This window comes from Penicillium solitum, assembly GCF_028829755.1.
Source record: "Penicillium solitum strain IBT 25940 chromosome Unknown utg000009l_segment0_segment0, whole genome shotgun sequence".
In the NCBI taxonomy this organism is placed as follows: domain Eukaryota; kingdom Fungi; phylum Ascomycota; class Eurotiomycetes; order Eurotiales; family Aspergillaceae; genus Penicillium; species Penicillium solitum.
In genome coordinates this window covers 3,611,609-3,635,061 of record NW_027072128.1, presented here as the reverse complement: position 1 = coordinate 3,635,061, position 23,453 = coordinate 3,611,609, and the positions used below count along the sequence as shown (strand labels likewise).

General features: G+C 47.7%; 10 protein-coding genes across 10 annotated transcripts; 5 read left to right on the top strand and 5 right to left on the bottom strand.

The window, feature by feature from the left end:
• Positions 1-77: 77 nt before the first annotated feature.
• N7455_012467 (metallophosphoesterase family protein) lies at positions 78-2,239 on the bottom strand. The gene is made up of 3 exons (XM_040952621.2): positions 2,086-2,239; positions 652-2,030; positions 78-592 (listed from the first exon to the last, which is right to left on the bottom strand). Exons 1-3 carry the CDS (start codon positions 2,098-2,100, stop codon positions 328-330), a joined length of 1,659 nt encoding a protein of 552 aa, XP_040816826.2. The 5' UTR covers positions 2,101-2,239; the 3' UTR covers positions 78-327.
• A 189-nt stretch (positions 2,240-2,428) lies between these two features.
• Positions 2,429-3,546, bottom strand: N7455_012466 (putative Phosphoserine phosphatase; the record flags this gene model as incomplete). Its single annotated transcript, XM_040952808.2, has 6 exons — positions 2,429-2,627; positions 2,691-2,839; positions 2,902-3,204; positions 3,268-3,344; positions 3,393-3,406; positions 3,459-3,546. The coding sequence occupies 6 exons, from the start codon at positions 3,544-3,546 to the stop codon at positions 2,485-2,487; spliced, it is 774 nt and encodes a 257-aa protein (XP_040817074.1). The 3' UTR covers positions 2,429-2,484.
• Positions 3,547-3,743: 197 nt separating this feature from the next.
• Positions 3,744-5,218, top strand: N7455_012465 (tRNA (adenine-N(1)-)-methyltransferase; the record flags this gene model as incomplete). Its single annotated transcript, XM_040952788.2, has 4 exons — positions 3,744-3,846; positions 3,898-4,044; positions 4,105-4,175; positions 4,238-5,218. 4 exons carry the CDS (start codon positions 3,744-3,746, stop codon positions 5,216-5,218), a joined length of 1,302 nt encoding a protein of 433 aa, XP_040816994.2.
• A 159-nt stretch (positions 5,219-5,377) lies between these two features.
• N7455_012464 (acylglycerol lipase) lies at positions 5,378-6,702 on the bottom strand (the record flags this gene model as incomplete). The annotated part of the gene is made up of 4 exons (XM_040952775.2): positions 5,378-6,206; positions 6,323-6,392; positions 6,474-6,528; positions 6,637-6,702. 4 exons carry the CDS (start codon positions 6,700-6,702, stop codon positions 5,378-5,380), a joined length of 1,020 nt encoding a protein of 339 aa, XP_040816888.2.
• Positions 6,703-7,433: 731 nt separating this feature from the next.
• Positions 7,434-8,360, top strand: N7455_012463 (uncharacterized protein; the record flags this gene model as incomplete). Its single annotated transcript, XM_040952662.2, has 2 exons — positions 7,434-7,889; positions 7,959-8,360. The coding sequence occupies 2 exons, from the start codon at positions 7,434-7,436 to the stop codon at positions 8,358-8,360; spliced, it is 858 nt and encodes a 285-aa protein (XP_040816757.2).
• A 1,548-nt stretch (positions 8,361-9,908) lies between these two features.
• N7455_012462 (uncharacterized protein) lies at positions 9,909-10,950 on the top strand (the record flags this gene model as incomplete). The annotated part of the gene is made up of 2 exons (XM_065606889.1): positions 9,909-10,013; positions 10,069-10,950. The coding sequence occupies 2 exons, from the start codon at positions 9,909-9,911 to the stop codon at positions 10,948-10,950; spliced, it is 987 nt and encodes a 328-aa protein (XP_065460055.1).
• Positions 10,951-11,665: 715 nt separating this feature from the next.
• N7455_012461 (sugar porter family MFS transporter) lies at positions 11,666-13,484 on the bottom strand (the record flags this gene model as incomplete). Its single annotated transcript, XM_065606888.1, has 5 exons — positions 11,666-12,054; positions 12,120-12,700; positions 12,759-12,996; positions 13,050-13,326; positions 13,380-13,484. The coding sequence occupies 5 exons, from the start codon at positions 13,482-13,484 to the stop codon at positions 11,666-11,668; spliced, it is 1,590 nt and encodes a 529-aa protein (XP_065460054.1).
• Positions 13,485-14,230: 746 nt separating this feature from the next.
• N7455_012460 (zinc-dependent alcohol dehydrogenase family protein) lies at positions 14,231-15,527 on the top strand (the record flags this gene model as incomplete). Its single annotated transcript, XM_040952705.2, has 5 exons — positions 14,231-14,279; positions 14,347-14,417; positions 14,472-14,540; positions 14,594-15,347; positions 15,406-15,527. The coding sequence occupies 5 exons, from the start codon at positions 14,231-14,233 to the stop codon at positions 15,525-15,527; spliced, it is 1,065 nt and encodes a 354-aa protein (XP_040816927.2).
• Positions 15,528-16,344: 817 nt separating this feature from the next.
• Positions 16,345-17,329, top strand: N7455_012459 (putative mitochondrial carrier protein (Pet8); the record flags this gene model as incomplete). Its single annotated transcript, XM_040952781.2, has 2 exons — positions 16,345-16,377; positions 16,430-17,329. The coding sequence occupies 2 exons, from the start codon at positions 16,345-16,347 to the stop codon at positions 17,327-17,329; spliced, it is 933 nt and encodes a 310-aa protein (XP_040816923.2).
• A 1,164-nt stretch (positions 17,330-18,493) lies between these two features.
• N7455_012458 (CCR4-Not complex 3'-5'-exoribonuclease subunit Ccr4) lies at positions 18,494-20,820 on the bottom strand (the record flags this gene model as incomplete). The annotated part of the gene is made up of 2 exons (XM_040952748.2): positions 18,494-19,683; positions 19,758-20,820. 2 exons carry the CDS (start codon positions 20,818-20,820, stop codon positions 18,494-18,496), a joined length of 2,253 nt encoding a protein of 750 aa, XP_040816861.2.
• Between the last annotated feature and the right edge of the window lie 2,633 nt (positions 20,821-23,453).

Sequence of the window (23,453 nt, the reverse complement as noted above, 5' to 3'; positions counted from 1 at the left end):
TAAGATATTCCGATGGGATTAATTATAGTGCTTGTTCGTCGATGAATGAAATGTAGTCAACGTTAGTCCACACCTATGAGAATTGGAGCAGGATGAGATTGGGAGAAATGGCTTCAATATTTCAGAAAAAGTTAAGACTCCCCGCAGACGCCGACCTAATGCAGGCAAGGGGCAAAAAGATATATGTACAGGAAAATAAGAGAAAGGCCGCCGACAAGAACGGAAACGACAGTATGTGAGAGCAAAGGCAGTACAGACACGCTGACATCTCGATACATGATGGGGAAGAGGAAGGGAAAGGAGAATAGGGAGAGAAGGTAGACTTCGTTAGGATGTTCCATCTGGGCCTCTGACAGCACCGCCGTCTATGATCATCATTTCATCGATTTTGGCTTCGGTTTGACCCCATTCTAGACGCTTGTATGTTGATACACGACCTGGGCCTCTGTCGAAGTCGAAGAAACGAACTCGTCGGACGAAGTCATCGTAGCCACCGTATCCGCCCAGTCCGACACCGCCGCCGTAGCACATCCAGAGAGAGGGCTTCGAATTTTCGTCTTGATCGAGCATGCAATAGTCATTGACATGATCACTAGAGAACAGTTAGTCTTCGGAACGACACAAAGGAGTGTTGAAAAGCATGAGACTTACTGTCCACAACTAACAAACAAGACGCCCTCTTCTTCGAGAGCGTCCTTGAACCTAGAGTTGAACCCTGGCGCAGTGGGGGGTTCCATCCATGCACCCTTAAAGTACTTTCCTTGCGCGCGATACTCAGGGAGCGGAATGTGGATGAATGCCACGTTCATGTGGATATGGTTATATTCCTGGTGTTTCCTTCTCAGGCTTTGGGCGGTGTTCTTGAACCACCGCGTTTGGCTCGGCTTGATCCAATCGTAGCCGCGGAACTGACGCTCGTCAGGGGAGTAGGAATGTGTGTCAAGGAAATAGAGGGTTAGGGCAGAGTGTGTGCTTTTGCCCCAATCGAGGACTTCAACAACGTAGTTTCCGACCCCGTCAATGTCTTCGGGGCCGGCGGCTGCAAGGGAGTAAGGGAGGTCTTCATATATGGTCATGAGTTGTTGTCGGTTGAGGTCACCCTCGTCGTCGTGGTTTCCAAATATGGCTGCGTAAGGAATCTTGCGATCGACCAAAAGCTTTACAGACTTGTACAGAGCACTTTGTGCATCTGGGGCGGTCTCTCCGTTGATCTGATCACCAGAGAAGACCACCATGTCCGGCTTCTCTTCGTCGAGAAGTCGTTCGACGAATTCCAAGGTTCGGGGGTCAGCTTCACACTTCTGGCCAGCCACCGCTTCCGCAGGAACAGGGTCACGGCAGTGGCCGAGACCAGTGCTCATGTGGAGATCTGCCAACTGCATCACCTTAAATTTCCCGTTCTCGTTGATTCTGGGAACGGGTTTCTTGGGTTTGGCCTGCGGGTGTCCTCTTCGAATACTAAGGCGAGTCTCCAATTCTTCCGTGCGACTATCCAGGAGAATGGGGGTATCTTTGACTTCCCAGTTTGGACGAGGATCGACGGCATCCGCTCCGTAAAGGACATCGATGTAGGTCACGGCGTTTTCGGAGTCGCTAGCATGGCGGGAGGACGAGCGCTTGAGCCAAATACCTCCCGGTCGGGGTTCCCAGGCTTCGATTTTGGTCTTTCCCACAAATTCAGACGGGGGAGTGAGACGACTAATTTTCAAGTCGATGACCACCTTGTCATCAGGGCCCAATTCCTCCTCCTTTTTCCGCCTGAATTGAACGTAGGCACTCGAGGTCCAGCCCGAGCGCAGGTAGAGGTCCTTGTCGACGCGGTACCAGGTTTCTGGGTCTAGCTTGCAGCTCGAGAATGGATTGAGGGAGGAACATGTTGTGACGGTCACGTCTGTGATCACGTAGCCGGAATAATGCGACGGAAGATGGCCATGGATTGAAGAGGGAAGGACACTAAATCGATTGTCGAGAATGACGATGACGAGGAGAATGAATGTTGCGAATAAACCGAGCTGTACACTCGCTCGGACCTACACAAATTAGGTGTTAGCAGACGGCTTCACAGGGAGTAAAATAATGTCATACTAGCCGGCGAGCCATGATGAGATAGATATCACCCTGGCAAGGACTTGAAGAAAAGCGAGACGCCCTGTCGCATGATGCCCGCGAAGTGCAGGGGTATAGGGCAAAGGAGAGGACCAAGTTCGGTCAACTCTAGAATATAAAGGACAGGTATAATTTGTTTGGAGGATTGAAGTTCGCATTTCACCCTCGACGCTTGGACCCTGAAGGCGGTGACTCCTGAAGGGTTGGTCTAGCCTTCTCCCGATGTTTGGTGTTTGTATGTTGATGATTCATTGACTTGGCTGTTCTTATTCTTTTCACTGATATTCTCATTATCCTTGTTTTAAATTTGTGAAATTTACGTCCATCGTTAATATTCATGTCCGTCTAGATGTAAGTCTATACCCGTCTACTTCCATTCTACAGGCCGAGCGAAGCCTTGGCAGCCACCTCACTCGCTGACACCTTACCGTTCAAGATGTCTTTGGTAGTTGAGAGGATTGTGGACCAATTCTCGAAAGTTGTGTAGGGCATTCCCTTGCGCTGGCAGTAGGTCACCAGATCTGCAACAGCGTTAGCTCAGTGTCTCAGAATCCGGGCTCAAGGCGGTTCGGGCAGATGAATACCTTTGCCTTGCTTGGCGAACAGAAGATCAGTTTCAGCGGCCGCAGACAAATCAGAAACACCGTCTCCGGCGTATAGAAGAATCGGGCGCTCTCCGTCGGGTAATGCGGCATAAGGTTTGATCTCCAGGGACTTGTCATGCCCGAAGTGGCTGGTGATTGTTTGTCAGTGAGGCTGGGGAATGACGGGATGGTCGTATTGAGAGTTGCTCACCTGCCATCACGGTACTCAATCTGCCAACCACCCTCGCTGTTGATATCCTTGCCATCCCGGCTCACAGGCTCGTTGGAAATGATGGTGAGGTGGCTGGCTGGCTTGTGACCAAGGAACTTCTCCAACAAGGCGCTGATAATGGGCCGCATGCCAGATGACAAAATGACAATGGGAACATTGTTATCCTTGGCCCAGTAGTAGAATTCCTCAAAGTACGGGTCCAGCTTCATGTTCTTTAACAGGATCTCGATGCACTCGTCGTATGGGGTCTTGATGCTTTCAAGCATCTCGCGGAAGGCATCGCTATAAGGAAGAAAGCCTCGTTAGGACTTGCGTGAGGAATCGATAGGTGTCTATAACACTCACCGGAAGCTCAGAGTCTCGTCAAGGACTCGGTTGCCCAATACAAGGCGCTTTTCCCGGCCGAAACCAAGGTTATCGATCTGAGTGGTGTTAGTGAAGACCTAAGAAAGGGTAGCGCTGCAACATACCATGAAGTCATTGCCTGCGATTCCAGTCAGCTTTCAAGTGCAGGCACTTTGTGGGGAAGCACCTACTGTCGTCGACTGTAATGGTCCCATCAAAGTCGGTGAAGAAGATGACCTTAGGCTTAGTCTCGATGTATGGGAGAGCGTTGGAACCCATGATCACTATGTATATCCAAATGTATGTACAATCCAGAGAATGAAGAAAAGCAAGTGCCGAGATCAAAGATGTGCCCCTCGATTCGGTGACTGGGGGTGGGTCGGGGCGGTACCGCAGCGGGCTAGTCTCGATCCGCCAGGTTTTCCCTTTTCTGTTTATTCCAGGGCTACTGGACTACTTTATATTGCTTCTATATCATGTCTCGTCTGCGCCAGGCCCTGCAGCGCGTCTTTGGCGTGACTCCGCCACCAGGAACATTGCGCTCTCGAACCATTGATACGAATTTTTCCATTATAAAAGGTAATTGCGTTGCAACGCCTCTTCCCAACATCGCGCTAACGAAATGCGCAGAGGGAGACCGAGTCATTTTACACGGCAAACAGCCCTCATTGTCAAAAGCATTGAAGCGAGGTGAAAAGCTCCAAACTCCTCGCGGAGCAGTGGAACATGACAGTATCATTGGGAAACGGGTCTGGGACACCGTACAATCTCGCAAAGGTCAATAACACCCACTTTTCGGTGTTCCCTGGGCATGTCACTAACATTTCCATTATATAGGCCTGAATCTTCGAGTCAGCCTCCCAACGTTGGAAGAATACGTCGCCCTGACCCCTCGTTTGGTCACGCCGGTATGCGCATCACTCCTACGGATCAAACACGGAGATACATTGGACTCACGCTATCCCAGTAGATCTATCCACAGGATGCCAATTTGATTGCTTCCCTTCTCGACATTCATGTCAACACCCCCGCCGCAGGCGAAATACAACCCCCCATGGAAATCCTCGAGTCCGGAACAGGCCATGGATCCTTGACGCTACACCTGGCGCGTGCCATTCACGCAGCCAATACCACCCCTCCGCCTCGTCCGTCGCGATCCCAGATCAACTACCTAGAAGGCCGTGTCGTCAGGCCAAGCGAAAAGGACACGGAACAAACTGGAGAGAAACCCGCCGAGCCAGTTGCGGATCCAGCACAGAAGGAATGGGATGCATGGCGAGCGCAGCGCAACGCCGTCATTCACACAGTCGACGTATCGCCGAAGTTCTCTGCGCTGGCTGAGAAAAACATCCGGGGATTCCGCCGTGGAATCTACGCAGGCAACACTGATTTCTATGTGGGCCCCGTCGAAAACTGGATTGCCCGGCAGAAGCAGCTGCGGAAAAAGACTGGCCTGGCGTCACTGACTGGGGGAAACCCTGTCGATCCGTTTCTTTCACACGTCATTCTGGACATGCCTTCCTCAAACTTGAGGATCCCACATGTTACCCCGATGTTGAAGCGTGATGGCCTCCTGGTGGTGTTCATGCCTAGTATCACGCAGATTGGGGAGTGTCTGCAACTGATCCGGGACCAGCGACTGCCCCTCGTTCAGGAGAAGGTGATCGAGCTTGGCTCTGGAATCAGCGGTGGCCGTACATGGGATGTGCGTTTTGCGACTAAAAAGTCCGGCGCCGACCCAGCATCCTGGGCTACCCCTTCAGATGCTGAGATTTCCACTCCTGCTGAGGCCGACGAGCAGTCCACCGCCTCTGATACTGCTTCTGAGGTGTCCACTGCAGAGGAGCCTCCCAAGGAAGGAGAATCTGTCTTGGTCTGCCGGCCCAAGGTCGGACTTCGTATCCAGGGCGGTGGCTTTGTGGCGGTCTGGCGGCGGATCGAAGACCGTTAAGTTCTCGGTCCAGCTGTCCCAAGCATATAAATCTTGTACTATATACCTGTATTCTATTGCATGTCTGATATAGACTGAACCCATTTGTACCATATAGAGAATTGTGAGAATAATATTAACGATATGCTTAAAAACATGTCAGAATAAGAAACAATCACTTCACAGCTTCGCTTTACCCTCGGTCTCCACATCCTCGTGAACGGCAGTGTCGATGCCACCTTCAACCTCAACAGGCTCTACCTCATCCTGAACAACCTTCCCCTTCGTCTCAGGCACCTTAGCCAAAATCCAAGCCTTCACATCCGCAAAGAACCTCTCCGTCGTCTCAGGCAACTCATCATGCAACTTATGATAAGCCCCCTCATAAGAACAAAACGTCACATCCCCACCCTTCTCGGCCAACATCTTAACAAAGTCCTTGGTCGCAGGATAACTAGTAATGAGATCCCCATCACCATGTCCAAACCAAAACGGCAGGTCACTCTTCACCCAAGCCCCATCCCCAGCCGCAAACATCCCCTCCAACCAAATCCCGCGATCCAACATGCCAGCCAACCCCTCAAAAGTACCCGTATCATGGCACAGGGTATCAGCCACGAACTCCTTGACGACATCCTTGTTACGGGACAGCAGATTCGCATCAAGCGGGGAATACCGCTGCTTATGGGGGATCAACTTTGCGACAAGTCGCCCCGCTGAGACTATCAGCTTTGAGGGGCGGGAGGATGGATCTATGGCGATTAGAGGGGAGTACAGAAGCACGCCGGCGAACTTGGGCCGAGTGGATTTGTCTCCGTTGTAGGGTGACTCTGGGTTGAAGATGTAGTTGAGGACTTGGCCGCCGCCCATGCTGTGGCCCATTAGGAAGAGGGGCACGTCAGGGCGGGAGGGTAGACTTTGCAAGAAAGAGTGGATGTCTGAGAGGACTTGGGAGGTTGGGCCTGTGTTACCGCGCTCGCGGGGTTTCTTGACGCTGCGGCCCCAGCCTCTGGTTTTGGGTTGTTAGTTAGGGGGGGTTGTTTATTGTGAAACAGGTCTGTTTCTTTGCGGGTATTTATATTGATATACCAGCATAGGGGTTGACCTTGGTGGTTTAGCACTTACCGCTGATCAAAAGATCTGACCTCAACACCTGCCGACACTAGTGTTGGAAACAGATCGTGGTAGGCATTGCCTAGCATGGGTTTATGTCAATGTTCTGTCTTATAGACATGGACCGTCTTAGCTTGTTTTGCTCATAGACAAATCAACTCACAGTGATCACTGAAGCCATGGATAAAGGCCAAAACAGCAAGTGGAGACCCGCTGGTCTATAAAGTAGATCGCTTTGTTAGCTTTGGAAATCAATATCTTGGGGTTGGGGTCCATCTCAGCTCATCCAGAGAGGGATCAAAACCGTGTTGTAAATTCAAACATACCTTCCATGTCTTGGCATACAGCTCAAGGCCGTCTGGAAGAGTATGCACGCTTTCTTCTGAGCTCATTTTGACTGTTGGTGCTTGTACAAGAGCTTCAGAGGTGGTCATGAAAGAGACGGAGTGCACGTTTTAATATGGTTAGGACACGGGACCTCGGCAGGAATGTCAAGCCAAGATACATACTAACGTGATTTAGCTCCACCAAGTCCCAACTTTTATACTAAACCCTATTTATACAAAATCATAGCCTAACACAATTATTATCCAAAAGTAAGATAAAAAATTAAGGTAGGATTGATATAATCCCAGGAATATCAATCATATCCTATTTCCTTGTCAGGTGTAGATTCTGCGCCCATTTTCTCTGGCAAAAATTGGCAGAAACCTTGGTCGACTGTGACTGCCCCTTTCCCCCTTTCTTTTAATTCATTTCTATTGTATTAAGTCCATGATCGCACTGCCCCCGGAATCCCTGTAGTACCTTTAGTCGGGAAGAACCCGAGGTTCGAATTTCAATGGGCAAGAGCCTCCAGGGATCCGCGGGTCGTTAGGCCCACTTGCTAGGATTTAATTGGTTCCTGTCAAACTGTGTCATATCCAATCACATCTCATCAGTGACATACATCTCCAGGGCTACTATATCATCCCAAAATCACTGTCAATTTCTTAACTGTCTTATTTTTGTTGGTTACCTTTTAACCTTGGGATCTATGCTATATTACTTTGTACAAAGAGTGCCCTCGACACTTAGGCCAGCAATCTCACAATCTCTGCTGCGCCCCAAATATTCAAAAAGGATGTCCTCCACCGTTTCCCAAATAGTTGCAACCACCCACCAACCCGATGTATCATATCGCTCTCTGGCATTGACCCCGAGTGAAGATAACCCGGATATCCGCCAGAAGTATCGACCATTCATCCTTGACAACAATGCAGCCAAGGACTGGGTCAACAACTTAGACTTGACCACCGCAGCGGACATGGCAGAGCAAAACCTACGGGCTACAAACGAGAGGCTGAAAGTTCTGGTACTCTATGGCAGTCTTCGCAAAAGATCGTATTCCCGACTGGTGGCATTGGAAGCTTCCCGTATCCTTTTCCGACTCGGCTGTGACGTACGCGTCTTTGACCCCGAAGGTCTTCCTATGAAGAACGAGAGTGATATCGCCCATCCTAAAGTACAGGAGCTCAGAGAACTGAGCGTGTGGAGTGATGGACATGTCTGGGTTTCGCCGGAACAGCACGGCAATCTAGTGAGTAATCTCTCGCCATAATTTAACATTTGCCGCATTATTTACTTATATGATTTCCCGCAATGTTAGACCGCTGTGTTCAAAAATCAGATCGATTGGATTCCTCTGTCTACCGGAAGTGTCCGTCCCACCCAAGGCCGAACGCTGGCTATTGCCCAAGTGTGCGGTGGATCTCAATCGTTCAATGCGGTTAACTCTTTGCGTATCCTTGGTCGGTGGATGCGTATGTTTACGATCCCGAATCAGTCTTCGATCCCCAAGGCATATACACAGTTCCCCGATGAAGGTCAACCGGGAGATCAACGACTCATGCCAAGTGGTAACAGAGATCGCCTGGTGGATTGCATGGAGGAGTTTGTCAAATATACGATTCTGATGCGGCCTCACATCGGCCTTTTTGGCGACCGTTTTAGTGAACGGGAGGAAAGAAAGATAAAGGAGGCAAAGTTGGTCGCCACGAAATCCAGTTGAAAGATAGAGAATAATATAGAGAATATATGCTCTGGCTATACATAGAAAGGTCCTCTGCACAAAGTATGCTTTTTACTGCCTTCTTTCAAGGTTTAGTATACACAGAAACAGTGATTTACACATTAAAACCCTTTGTGTCTATTCTAGCTACAATACCGATGGTGGGGAAATATATAGAAAAAAGGCATCTAAAAAGACACCTAAAAAGACCTTAAGAATGACTTCCAAAAGAGACATCAGGCCGCATAAGCGGCCGACTATTTTTGTGGGGTAAATTATACAACATAGTTCATTATCTCGAACGGCAACTCAACGATTCCTCTAACTAAGGCTTATATGCTATACGAGGAAAGGAAGTTATGTTCACATCGAAATATTTACTGGCACAGTTCGGTCATCTAGTAAGTCAGTGACCAATCACACGAGGCGAGTGACACTCTAGAACTGCTGTTTGTTACTATTTAGAATGGCCCGAGGACTCTAAACATATTCCATGATGTTAAATCAACTTACATCTACAGATCACTTCTTACTCACCATCAGATCCTTTTATTCTACCCCGTTATATCCTTATCAGCCCCAACCATGATCCCAGCACGGTAAAGTCGCCCGCGTGCCTTTCTCGACATGCAGCTTACGCTACTCACAGCACTATAGCAAGCTCAATTTCGCGCCTCGAGCTCTTACGATGGTTTCAAGAGGGCAAGAAAATTGGGAAAGACTTTGTTCTAGTTGACCTACGTCGTACCGATTTCGAGGTATTCACAGTCTTCCTTCTGCCGTCTGTTTACATATCTAATTTAAATGTACAGGGAGGCACGATCCGGGGCTCTCTGAACCTCCCAGCACAGAGCTCGTATCCTACTATTCCGACTCTATATTCTATCATCTCGCAAGGCAGAATCGCTAATGTGGTGTAGCATTGTGGTCGGTGTAATTTGAGTTTCTCATCGAAATTATTAATTGCTCACAAAAGAAGCAGGTTCTTCTCGAGTTCGTGGGGTGCGTGCTGCCAACTGGTTTGCAGAATACCCGGAAGAGCAAAAGAACACGAAAATAAGGAGTCTTGTGCTAGAAGGAGGTATTAAGGGATGGGCGGCAGCTGGTAAGGATTATACTCGACTTATGGATGAGTATGATGAATTGAAATGGGTGAAATAGCTATATTATACCAGCTAGTGTCTTTTGGAGACGCTTGAAATGGAATGTATCATGATTCTCAAGGACGTAAATCTATTATCGACTAGTAGGTTAAGGCGATATGATATATGCTACGGCTTAACATATTTGTCATTGTTGTCAAGTCGTGTTCGAGTTCTTGTCGATCATTCGTGTCTAAGTAACGATGCCAAGTAACAGTGACATACCACTTTCGGCAAGTCGAGAGTGGTAGCCATACATTGGAGATAACCTCTAACCTTTGTGTAAATATCTCTCGTTTCCCTCCCCATGCATGTATAGGCTATTGGGAGTCGAACCATATTTAATAACCGAGGGAACCCCCACACGGAGACTTTGTTCCCCGCAGTTTCATGTTTATACTATACAATGTCGCTTTCTTCCAACGCTTCTCTGCCCCCAGACGGCGGGTATGGCTGGGTGTGCGTGGCTGCATGCTTTTCTATAAACTGCTTCACTTGGGGTGCAGTCTCTGTGCGTTATCTCTCCATCAATCGTGTCAACAGTGACTCAGCTCATGTTCTAATAGTCATACGGCGTGTACTTGGCACACTATCTCTCGAACAACATATTCCCTGAAGCTACTCCCATGGACTTTGCACTAATTGGAGGTTTAAATTTCTCCATGGCAATGTTGGTAGCCCCTGCTGTTACAATCATCGCTCGCAAATACGGCACCAAGTTACCGATGTTGCTTGGTCTGGGGCTTTTGGCATCGGGATATGTCTCTGCGTCCTTTTCGCAAAGAATATGGCAGCTCTATCTGTCACAGGGAGTTTTGATTGGATTTGGAGTTGGATTTATCTATATACCAAGCATTCCTGTTCTTTCTCAGTGGTTTGATAAGAAAAGAAGTCTTGCCAACGGGATCAGTGCGGCCGGGTCAGGTATTGGTGGCTTGATTTTTTCGTTTATGGATGGTTCAATTATTCAGAAGATATCTCCTGCTTGGGCTCTACGATTGACAGCTATTATCAGTTGCTCAATGCTGATCATTGCCATTTTACTAATCCGAACTCGCAACGAAGCTATACAGCCGTCCCAGAGGGGATTCGACGTGAAACTCTTGCGTCGTCTAGACGTGCTTCTATTGCTATCATGGGCATTTCTTGGTATGCTTGGCTATATTTGTCTGCTGTTTTCACTTCCGGATTATGCACGCTCCATTGGACTCTCTGACAACCAAGCTACAATTGTTAACGCGATCCTAAACTTGGGGACTGCTGTTGGTCGGCCACTGATCGGTGTTGCCAGTGATTATTTTGGCAGGATTGAAGTCGCTGGCCTCTTGACTTGCTTTTGTGGCGTTACTTGTTTTGTAATTTGGCTTCCCTCAGCATCATATGGCGTCCTTGTTCTCTTCGCTTTCATTAGTGGGGCTATTCTCGGGGTCTTTTGGGTTGTAAGTTGATGCACCCTGTACTTATTCTACGTGATCGCCGAACTAATGTTTCTACTAGACCGTGGGACCTTTATGTGTTGAGGTCGCTGGGTTGGGGCAGCTCCAATCACTCCTCTCTTTGTCTTGGTTTTTTATTGTGCTCCCTACAACATGTAAGGACTTCACATATGGGCATGGGGACTGTGACTAATATCAAATTATAGTCTCCGAAGTTATAGCACTCAAACTACGCCGTCTAGAGTCCTACCAACCATATCGAAATGCCCAAGTATTCTGTGGTATCTCTTATATTTGTGCTAGTATGGCTTTGCTTTTTCTCTGGATGATTAAACGACGGAAATTACAAACAGGGGTCTAGAAACAGATAGGGGGACCTAGTCAAAAAGAGCTGGCTTGGGTACTCGTGTACTCATGTAGTATATCCGTTCAGGTCATGGATACACCTTCTTAAGGATGATATATTGGTCACAATTTTCAATTCGGGATTTGTACAGAAGATGTCCTATTCGATGAAAAATATATATAAATATAGACCGCGGGACCTAACAATCTGTCGTTGTAAGCAATTACAATTGCAATTGCAATTGCAAATGCACTGAGCGGCTGCATACAATGGATCAGTGGGCACTAATTTAAAATCTTGCAGAATTGAAGTCATATGCTTCTCCAGTAAGAGCTTTGATACGATAATCGTTAGGGTCTCCGAAATCCAAATACTCCCAAATCACGCTTCGATATCTTCCACACTTTCCAGGTGCTGTGCCGTCTCACCTTCTTTGGCATGCATGATGTGTTCATCGCGTGCTCGATATTTCTCAGGGCGTTTGCTAGATATTACCTCTTTATCAAGGCAGACCAGAAGGGGAGGATTGCCGCGATAGTAGTCATCAATGTCCTCCAAAGTGCGACCAGCTGTCTCCGGGTAGAAGAGGTAAACGGTAGGTACCATCACCGCGTTCAGCACGATCCAAATGATATAAAATCGCCAACCGAGGTTTTGTATGCCGATGGGTGTAATTTCAACAACCATGAAATTAAAGATCCAATTTGTAGCAGCTCCCAGGGCAGCTCCCTTTGTCCGCATTGTGAGCGAGTTGATCTCAGTGGGATATACTATAGAGTCAGTCGACGTAAAAGATTTACAGGCGGGAGGAGGGAGGCCAGGATCTTGAACTTACACCACGGCACCCCCTGCATACCAATCCCAAAGAAAACGTAGTACAAGAAAAAGAAGGCCACTGATGCTGACGCCACTTCGTGGCGATGTGGATATTCTGGCATCTCATTGTACCGAATAAGAGCCGTAATAAATACATAGCAGAAACACATACCCGTAGCGCCGAACATCATAAGCATACGCCGACCCCATCGCTCGACATTCGGAATGCCGATCATAGAGAAGCAAAGGTACTGAACGCTATTGCAAGCTGTGAGCAGCCTTGCTAGCGTTTCACTCAATCCGACGGATTTAGTTAGCACAGTTGGCAGATAATAAGATGTCACATTGATTCCGGTAAACTGTTGCATCGCCTGGGCTCCCATGCCCAGGATAAGGCGACGGACTGTTTTTGTGCCTGATTTTTCATGGGCTCGCCCACGTAAAATATCGCCGAAGCTGACACTATTGGCTCGCTCGTACTCCACGCTGTATTGTATCTCGCTCATTTGAAGTTGAACAAAAGCGTCGTTAATATCTTTGTCCTCGAGGTCCGAAATGATCTGGACAGCCTCGTTTGAACGGTCGTGGGCAATGAGCCATCTATAAAGCGATTAATGGAAGGGTCCAACCAAAAAAAAACAGACATGTTCATATATACCTTGGAGATTCCGGAAGCCATGGGACGGTGCAGAACAATATGATATTAAAGATGAATTGGAAAGACAAGGGGAAGCGCCATGATACTGGACCAGTAGCAAACGAGAGGCCGTAGTTCAGCCAATTGGCAAGAGAAAAGCCGACGAGTACGAGACAGTTTTCAAGGATGACCAATTTTCCTCGCCATTGGACCTTTGATGTTTCAACCTGCCAAATTGGTGCTGTTGAGGTATTGAGACCTGGGAAATAATTAGCCCTTGTATAACTCAAACCCCATGGTGCTTGGACATACCATTGCCAATCCCAGCGATGATTCGACCCGTCATCATTTGACCTAGGCTATAGGAGGAGGCTTGCAGAAGGGCACCGATGGACATGATAGTCGTACCCACCAGAACGGTGTTTCTGCGTCCAAGCTTCTCTCCAAGCCAGTAGGCAAGAAGGGAACCGAGACAGCAACCCACATCGTAAATGGCGGTCACAGTCCCCAGGAGTGTTGTATTGGTAGGTCCTTCGAGATTATGCAGTTGAAGGAAGTCATGGGAGATGATGACTCCACTGAAAACTCCCTAGGCAACTGTGTTAGTCTTGCTTATCTGAGAGCTTGTGCAGTTTGACAAACTTGGTCGTATCCATAAAGGGTCATGTCAGCACCACAGGCTAGTGTGATCCAGAAAGTGAGCCATCCGCCTCGGAGGCCAAAATACGGCTTTTCTGACTTCCACATTTTGAGCACAGGATAACGCCAAGGTTTCTAGTAATCCACTTGACTCGGACACCGTCGCTGCTTTGTATTTATATTCTCCATATTTATATCCACTTCTATTATGTGGGGCTAAAGTAAAGTCCGGGGTCGAGTTTTAGCTTCTTCCATTGTTCACTCCACGAGACAGGCTGCCTCCGAGACGGGAACTTATGACGCGATTAATTGCTCGGCAGCATTCCGAAGAACCTACTAAGGTTGTCAATTCTGGGGTTTTGCGAATGTGGGGATCGCGGAGATTGCGGGGATTCCACGAGGTCACCTTCCCTTAGCCGAAGATCAATATATCCCCGAGACGGGGGCAACATCAACATACATGAGCCAGGATGGAATCACGTCTTCAGGTTTTGAGCACTGGTTTCTGAACTCTAAGTCGTTGATCACGTTTCATCCCTCAATCCCCGTCACGGCCACCTTCATACCAAAATGGAAAGGACTGAAGGTTAATCATCGTTCAGCGATCCACTTCTGGCCCTCCAATATGGCCTAACGAATCTTAGGGACCTTATTGTCCTCTCCACACGGGCTCGTCTCGGAGAAGAAGTTACTTGACCTAGCAGGACGGTGGCTCGCTTCGTGTATCTATCAGCCAATTCCATTTAAACGTAGATGGCTATCCTTTGAAGTATATCTATCTAATCCGAGCCTTTTTTTAAAAAAAGAATCTAGCGGACCGGGACTACCTTTGATCTGCCTGTATTCAACTCACCATGAGTGGCACAGGTTCCTTTGATCTTCCCCAATATATGCGGGCTCTAGGTCGGCTGCACTTCCTGATGGGTTGAGATCAGAGTACATTAAGCTAATCAAAGAATTGAAGTTACAGAGTACAGCGAGGCTAGAAAATTCAGCATTGTCGAAAAAGCCCTTCCAAAACTCCGCGACCAGGACATCTTGGTAGGTCAATGAAGCAGACTAACTAAACTCTTCATTTCTGATCCGTCTGCGAAGATAAAAGTAAAAGCCTCCGGGGTGTGTGGTACCGATCTGCACATCCACGACGGTGAATTTGGAGCTCGGGTAAGTCAAGTCACAATTCCGCATTCCTGATAATGGCTGATCACATATTCTAGTTCCCCCTCGTACCCGGTCACGAGACCGTGGGAGTAGTTGCAGCATTTGGTAAAGACGTCCAGGGTTTCACGATCGGAGACCGCGTGGTAGCTGATAACTCCGAGTTATGTGGACATTGCCACTATTGTCGTCGAGGCAAAGAACTGTTCTGCGATAACTTCATCGCCCATGGCGTTATGGTTGACGGAGGGTTCGCGGAATATGCTGCGTATCCAGCAAACCGCGTCTTCACGTTCAAGAATCTGTGTGACGTGGACGCCACACTTTTGGAGCCTGCGGCGTGTGCGGCACATGGGCTGGACAAGATTGCCCCTAAGATGGGATCAAAGGTGCTTTTATTTGGTGCCGGTCCAACAGGACTAATACTGGCTCAGATGCTTCGGGAAAATGGCGGGTGCCACACTGCCATTGCTGCACCGGGTGGATTGAAGATGGAGCTTGCCAAATCTCTTGGTGCCGCTGATGAGTACGTGGAGCTCCCGCGCGAGGCAAAAGCCGCGACGGATAAAATGAAGAAACTCCAAATGGATAACCCATATGGGTTCGATATTGTTGTGGAGGCTACTGGCAGTGCGAAGATCTTGGAGGATGCTATCCATTTGGTGACCAAGGGTGGCAAGCTAGTGGTATACGGCGTTTACAAGGACGATGATCGTGTCTCCTTATCACCGAACACGATATTCAAAGAAGAGATAAATGTGCTTGGCTCCTTCAGTCAGACCCATAAATTCCCTGCTGCTATTGATTATCTTGGTAAGTGTCCAAACATTTCTACAATTGCCGATTTACTGATGGTGAATTCACTGAGCAGATAGGAAGCGCGTTAAAGTCGATGGCATCGTTAACAAAACATTCAAGCTGGAGGAGTGGCAGGCATGCCTTGATGCAATGAAGAATAAGTCAGTAATTAAGGCTGCCATAGTATTTGATTAGAGGAGCGGTGCCGACTTGATCGGCTGTAAACTAGAATTTTACTAGTCCCTCTTCTCTATTCTCTTCAATTCCTCGGTATTTCGGTATTCAATTACTGCGAAAGGCGAGGGTGAAACAACCATCAAAATGAATATACACCATTCCGACAAATTTGGCCAGTGTTCGAGGACCCGCCGAGTCCTCGTCTCGCGGTCACCCCCAACGCCGCCGACACGAGCCTACGCGGGAGCATCATCAATAGGATTCCGCAAAGTCCAACCCGCAGTAGACCTAAGAACCGGGGATCGGAGGAAAGATAAGGCCTTAAAAGTATACAGTTATGTAGAGGCTTCAACAGTAAGGTACTTGTATCTTGTTAGACAGAAGGCCAGTAGGACTACTATAAAGCTAGGAGTCCACTGAAAAATCTCTCTGTTGCGTAAGGAAAGGAAAGGTTCTTCTTAGATATATTAGAAGGCGACATAAAGAATAAACTGTACAGGAGATTTTTCTATATCTACTTAGTGGGATATATATTTACTGATTATATTTACTGATTAGAAGACCTGACCTTACTACGATAGTATTCAAAACTAATCAATTTAATATAATATATCAACAATAAGTATTTAACCTCCTAACAATATAAAATTCAAGATAATATCTAATTTAAACAAATCGGCCAAGGTCGGAGTAGAAAAACTCCTGAACACAGGAGGTCGGGTTCCGCGGACCCCGGCGTCAGCCTGGCCTGCCAGTGTTTTTTTTATACATCCAGCGCAGAGTCACGACTCACAGCCATTCCCTCGTGCCTTTTAAGGAAAAGATCCAAACCAAAATGTCTACATTTAATGGCTTAGAAATAACAGCAGTAAGTCCCACCCATTCCCCTCTTACCCAGAACCCCCATCTAACCCAAACAGGCCTCAATGATCGCCGCGCTAGCCAGCGAAGGCGCCATCCACCCAATGGACACAGTAATAACACGCATGCAATCCCCAATGTACAGCAGCGTCTACAAGCATCTAAACGGCACACTCAGCCACACCCTCTTCAGCGGGCTGTACCAAGGTTTCGGACCAACCTTCGTCGCAGGGACACTTTCATCAACGGCTTTCTTCATAGCATACGAAGCCTCAAAGACAGCGTTCGACAATGCACAGTCCGCTGGGTATATGCTCGACGTCCCGCGGCCGCTGATTCACGTTGCCAGCAGTGCTATCGCTGAACTGCTAGCTTGCGCTATCCAGAACCCGGCTGAGGTATTGAAGCAGAATGCCCAGGTTTACCAGCGGCCAGTTAATGCTAAACGGGGTCCATCTCCGACGATGGAGATGCTTCGTCAGTTTCGCAAATATCCTTCTGGCTTGTGGGCTGGGTATGGTGCGTTAGTGGCAAGTCAATTACCGAGTATGTGTCTTACGTTTTCTTTGTATGAGATGTTTAAGGAGGATTTGCTTGAGCGGTGGAAGACAGATAAAAATGATATTAGACAGCAGCTTGAAGCGACTGTTTTGGGTGCTGGTGCTGCCGGGGGTTGTGCTTCTTGGTTCTTTGTTCCTATCCATGTGGTCAAGACCAGGATGAGGCTTGCAGCTGGTGAACAGACAGGCAGTACCCAGTCGGGTATCAAGGGGAAACCTGGCTTACCATCCCGTGTCGGGGCATTTGCTATTGCTCGAGATGTGCTACGGAAGGAGGGGGTGCCTGGGTTGTTTCGGGGATCTACTTTGACCTGCGTGGCAGCGGTTGTGGGGAGTGGACTTTATATTGGGTGTTATGAGGGGGCTAAGATATACTTGTGCAATTATCAAGCCTCGTAGTTGGTACAGTTGGATATCATTCCAGGACAAATGTATTATAAGAATATGTATAAATATAATAGAATCACTCTCCTCCTTCCAAGTTCCGTCGTCTTGTAACACACTGAAAAACAGGAGTCGCCTATTAAAGTATAAAATGCAAGACGCGCTCCCATCGTCAAATTATAAGGCGCCCATTCACTATAAAAGATGTGCGTAGGACAGGGTATCGGGGGGTAAGAGCTAACGTCAGGCTTATTAGCTCTCCAAAGGGTTACACCAAATGTCCTTTGCAGATGTTATGCTTATTGGCCTCTCCGAATCCCCGGCATATCCCACGTGCTACGTGCACATACCTAGGTACCTACTACACAAGGTACACGATAGTCCGGGGAATCATGTGTGTACTACAGTGTGACGATAAACAAGCATATGCCTAAGACTTCATGGCAATGACACCTTAGTCTACATTTACCAGTAATTCTACTGACTGTCTACAAAAGAACGCCGAAGACTGAAAATGAACAAAGCCATGCTCTATTCTTGATTGAGCCTCGCATAGGACGAAGGGCACAATAAACACGTACAAGGAACAGACGAAACTCCCTTCGCCTGAGAAAAAGAAAACGACGAAAAGCAAACCTCGTCACGGGCAAAAAGCAGATACCCTTCACCACCTGTTCCACCCGAACACCAATCCCCGATCCTAAGCGTCATGAAGCCGTCTCAGATGAGGTTAGAGATTAGGTGAAATGAAACCGAGATAAATCAGGAAACTTAAACGGAAGAAGACACAGGAGATGTAGAGCGTGAGGGTGAGGACAAAGAGGGGGAGATTTGGAGGGAAGAGAGATTGCCAGGGAGTAAATGGAGACTGGTCACGCCGTTCCACTACATCCAACGGACACGAGACAAGACCATCCATCGTTCGAGGAACAGATACCCCCGCTAGCAAATCAGGAGGATACAGAGGAGGATAAGCGAGAGGAAACGGAAGAAGGACGTTCATAAGCAGGAGAGAAAACACAAGAAGGAAGAAAAAAGAGATACGTAAAGAAACACCATAAGACGGCTGGCTAGAGAGCCACCACCCAAAAAGATTCCGAAATAGCAAGCACGAAAGAAAGAAACTGAAACCGTTTGGAAAAACACCCCATCTCCGAAGATTTCAAATGCTCCATGTCATCAGTGCCGTTGTGGCCCAAAGTCAGCCTCTACCACCTTACCCTTCTTGCCCTTTACTGTAAACTCTGCTAGCAACGCAACATGATCACTAGGGAAGTGGAAATTCGGGAACCCGGGCACGCGGCGCAGATATTCCTTGTCCACTTCGCCGAGCAACGCCGACACATGAAGAGTGTTGGAAGAGTACCAAACATAGTCGAGAATGGCCGTGAAGTCGGAGGTGTAGTTGGTGAAGCTCAGCTCTCCCATGGAGGAGTAGGCTGACTTCAACTTGAAGGGATGTGTCATACCAACCCGGCTGAGGTTTCCGTAGAGTCGCTTCTCCAGATCGGGATGGGCTTCGGGAAGTCGTCCAGTGGAGATCAGGTTGTAAGCCGCAGAGCCTGGTGAGGAGTTGAAATCACCGCACATGAGAACAGGGATCTGATCACCACTAGTGTACTCCATCGACGGGGCCGGCTCCACCACAGGCGCGCTCTCTGAGCCACTTTCGGCCTCTGAGAAGCGGAATGCGGTCTTGTCTGTGCAGGCGGGCCATTTGGCGTAGTTATCTGAGAGTTTGGTAATCTCCTCCATCAGAATCGCAGTCTGGATGAGCTTGACGTCCTTGAAGGCTGGATCCCAATACAGATGAGCGTTCACACTGATGAAGCGAGCACCGGTTTGCCGGTTTTCCAAGAAGATCACAACAGCGATGTGGTCCTTCTGCCACAGTCGGTTGTAGATATCATCTTGACCTTTAGCGTCGGGTCGACGAACGGCTGTCTGACCAAAATTGATCAATTGCTTGTCCAACAAGATGTACTTGCTTCCCTTGAAGAATGTGGCACATCCATCGACCATCCGGGCGTCTTCCTCTTGCATGCCCATTGCACGACCACGTGGCCAGTAGACACCCTTGTAGTCATTGTAGGCAAGCTGTTCTCGGAAGAAATTGTTATAACTTCCCTGATCAACTTCCTGGAGGCAGACGATATCTGCGTTGTGGGATCGTAATTCGTTAAGAATAAGCTCGCGGCGGAATTCCCAGGAAAGGACACGCGAGGGCACATAGCCGTAATGCGATTGGGTCGCAGAAGAGTCACACAGGGTGTTGTACGACAGTACGGTGATCTTTTCCGTATTACTGTTGGACGAGGTTGAAGTATCATCGAGGATCACCCAGTCACGGTCAGGAGGAGGTATGTGGACTGTAATGATGAAGTTAGCCAAAAGAAATATCGCGCAAATATGCTCGATAGGGGAAGAAGCAGTTGAAACGCACCTGGCATCTCTTCTTTCAGGTACTTGATGAGAGCCTTGGTTCCATCCTTCATGATCTGAGATTTGAGGACATCGTTCAGGGGGTTGCCCTCGATGCCCAATGTTTCCAACCGGTAAAGGTACCCCATTTCGTAAGGGAGGGTGCGAATGTTGTTATCGAAAAGAAGAAGTTTCTTCAAGTTTGAAAGCATGCCAAGTTCTTCTGGCAGCTCCGTCAATTCGTTCGAGGACAGATCCAGATGATTCAACTTCCGCAGTTGTCCAATAGCCGGGGGCAGCACCTTCAACTTATTAGAGTTGAGGTACAGCTTCTCAATGAAGGCATAGTTGAACAGCGAGGTAGTCAAAGCGCGCAATCCTTGGCCACCAAAATCAAGCGCATTCCAACCCTGTCGGCTAGCTGGCTTTCCTGTAGATGCACCATTGCGCCCATCCGTCCCATTCTCTGTGTCAGTGTTGCTGGAAATGAGCTGGATTCCTTTCGTTTGTTGAGCAATGACGCGGGCATGGTAGTGGGGAGAAGTGGCTTGTCTCGATTCCGCCGCAAGCTGGAGCTGCTCCTGCCAATGCTCGTTCATTGAGTCATCAAGATCGTCGTCCGCGGTCGGTACTCCGTTCTGCAAATGCGTGGATGTGAAATGAGAAGCTGTCGTAGCGGCCAGTGCGCCGCCGGGGAAATTGTGTTGATGAGTGAGGTTGTGGGTCGCTTGTGTGTGGTGGGCATGATGGTGCGGCTGTTGTGTGTGATGAGAGTGGTGGGTTTGCGACTGGAACTTGGGGATCGGCATGCCAAACCGCTGGTGGGCTTGACCGCCATTCATCATGACATGCTGACCTTGGTGGGTTTGGCCGTACATGTTGTTAAAAGGGCTGAGAGCAGCAGCCTGGTTGAGGGCAGGGGATCGAGAGGGGGAGGGAGTGTCGTTGTTGAATTTCAGTCGACCCGTCGGAGAATTGGTCCCGTTTCGAACGATGTGTCGCTGGTGAGGGTTCTGCTGTGCTTGAGCTTGGAAGTAGAACTGCCCGGCCCCAGGCTGCTGGAACCTGTAGGTACCATCTGCCATTTAACGTGGCAGACGAGACCGTGTTTTGTTTCCCTGGTGGAAAACCTGTTGGTTGGCGGGCGGCGCTAAGTCGAGTTGGGTCGAGAGGAGAGGAGAGGATCGGAGACGGTCTCTTCTCTTCTTCCACATAGAGGCCTAAGGCAAAACCACGTGTATCAAACCACGATTGCAGGTCGGTGACTTTGGCACTGGGAGTATCTTTAGGTGTGCAATGGAGCGGTACCTAAGGGCGGAGATTGGGCGGAAGGGTCAAACGAAGCCGTGATGGGAAAAGTAAAAAGAGATCGAGTGATGGGGGAGTCGAAGAAAAACCAGTGGGGTAAGATTGACGTAGCAAAGATGAGCAAACCAGACGATTGTCTCCAGGTCGATGAGGACGTCTTGAGATGACACTGGTGGTTTGCAGCGAGGCGGGAGTCACGGGATCACGTGAATCGCCGCAAGGGCTTTGAGCTTGACTTGCCAAGACACGATTGATGTTTCTCAAATGTTTGATGTCTTTTTTTGGGGGATGAAAAAGTTTGAAATTGTTCATACATTCTTCATTTAGGTCGCACTTTCGCGTTACTTTTGTGATGGATGGGACTGTTTATATGAAAACCACAGCCACGTGGTCTACTTTGCCTGGCAAAACCATGGGCATACGCAACTGTCTTTGGCAAGTTGAACCTGCATCAGATTTTGATTCTGCCTAGACATCTTGTTTGAAGCTAGCCAACACTACGGGTGGTGTATATGAAAGAGATCTGGGTTTAAGGGGGATATATGGCCAAGGGATGCAGCAAAAGAGGGAAACGACAGAAGATTCAAAGAATGAACAATGGTCTGATCTATTCTAGGCCTTCGCTAATAATATCTAACATTTCTAAATTTGAGTCTGGTCTTTGGATTTTGTTCTATGTACGGATTGTTGGAGAATCATAGATCCTTTGTGTCAAAGTAGTTCAGGGTCAGGTCAGCTTCCCCTTGGCATGAACTACTTGGGCGAGACAGAAAAGCCACTAATTCTTGCTCAATTTCACAAATTCCATATCGTATGATTAGAAACAGAATGCAACCTTGGAACGCCGGTAAATTATCTTATATTACCATAGTGATCATTGGCGAATGCCTTATAACCCCATCTTATAACATGGTATGTATTGATGTAGGAAGAATCACTATTAAATCACTATTAAATGATGCTAGATGATGCCTAGATAGGTGCTTTTCAAGATAATTCCAGTCGTCAAATGACGCCTACACAGGTTCTGTTTAAGCCCTAGTAAATATAGAGATATGTACTCCGTACCCCGTATTCAAATGAGATGTATAGCTTCTGCAAGGTAGCACAGACCTAGTATACTCGCATATTTACAAAAAGGGATACCTCCAACGACTTAGATTGCAACCACAACAGTCCATATACTCCGTACACAGTTGACCTTCATCTTACCGATCATATTTGCCTCTTCCACTCCGCTTATCCCCGTGACTCGAAAGACCAAACTAGTCCTAATCAAAAGTACGTGGCAGACGCTATTGCGTCGATCGAATTTTCGTATCATTCTGCAGGTACGTTTAATTTTAATACCGAGCGGAAAGGGCACGGATCACAGTGCAGACTAAGACGATCGCGTGGAATAGCCGATAGAATAGACAAGTGCGTGGGACTTAACGTTACGGGGTAACTCCAAGGTATCAGATAGAGAGACAATGGCGAGCTAAGTCTCGGAGTTGTTAGGGGCCCAGACTGCGGATCCAATTATTAACTCACCTCCCCCTAATATGGACTAATATGGATATGACGGGTAAAGGATCTCCGACGGTTGTGTATCCAGTTTTACCATTTAAATGATATGTAATACATATATGTACGGAGTACGGAGTACATGCAATATCTACTACTAGTTCTTCTATACACAATTTACTATACTTTGGATGTATGTATCTTATCAATCAGAAGAAAAGGAGTATGCATTGTTACCTTATTATACTCCGTACTCCGTATATGATTATAGACCCTACGGAGTAAAGGTCTGAAAATTGTGTATTCAATATTCCCCATAAATTGTGAAAAAAAGCAATAATGAACTATGCAATATCATACACATAACTATAGTTTCTACCGCATTTGGTCAACATTTCCCTTTTCGGACATTGAGCCATGGCATTAAATAGAGTCATGATGTCAATGTCTATAAAAATAATTAGGAATACTTCAACACAGTTAAGGTCAAGGGTAAGACAGAATACATATTGACCCCAATACTGATATTTCACGGAAAGTAATGTTACTGTTACCGTGAAGAGACTAAACTAGACTCGAGTGGATATTCTACTTCCAGGGGTCAAGTCTGCTTTTTTTCTTCTCTTCTTCTCCCCCATTTCTTCTCGAACTTCTCGAATAATTTACTTCGAAGGATCTACCTTGGCTGCCAAACTAAAGGATTATCTACAATTTCAATCCTTTTTTTTTGACGTTGAACAAGAATTTTCTTCAGCTCTGCGCCCGGCTGCACTAGGGATAATTTCCGAACCCGCTTTGGTCCCTGTCACCTTCCCTGTTCGACTCTTGATTTTTTTTTCCTATTCTATTTTAATTCCGATTTCCCTCGGAACTATCTTCCATTCGAAAAAAAAAACCCCCTTCA

Bases quoted from the DNA above. Each gene is read 5' to 3' on its own strand.
- N7455_012467 (XM_040952621.2), bottom strand. The intron at 593-651 runs GTAAGTCTCATG...ACTGTTCTCTAG, and splicing joins TTGTTTGTTAGTTGTGGACA to TGATCATGTCAATGACTATT.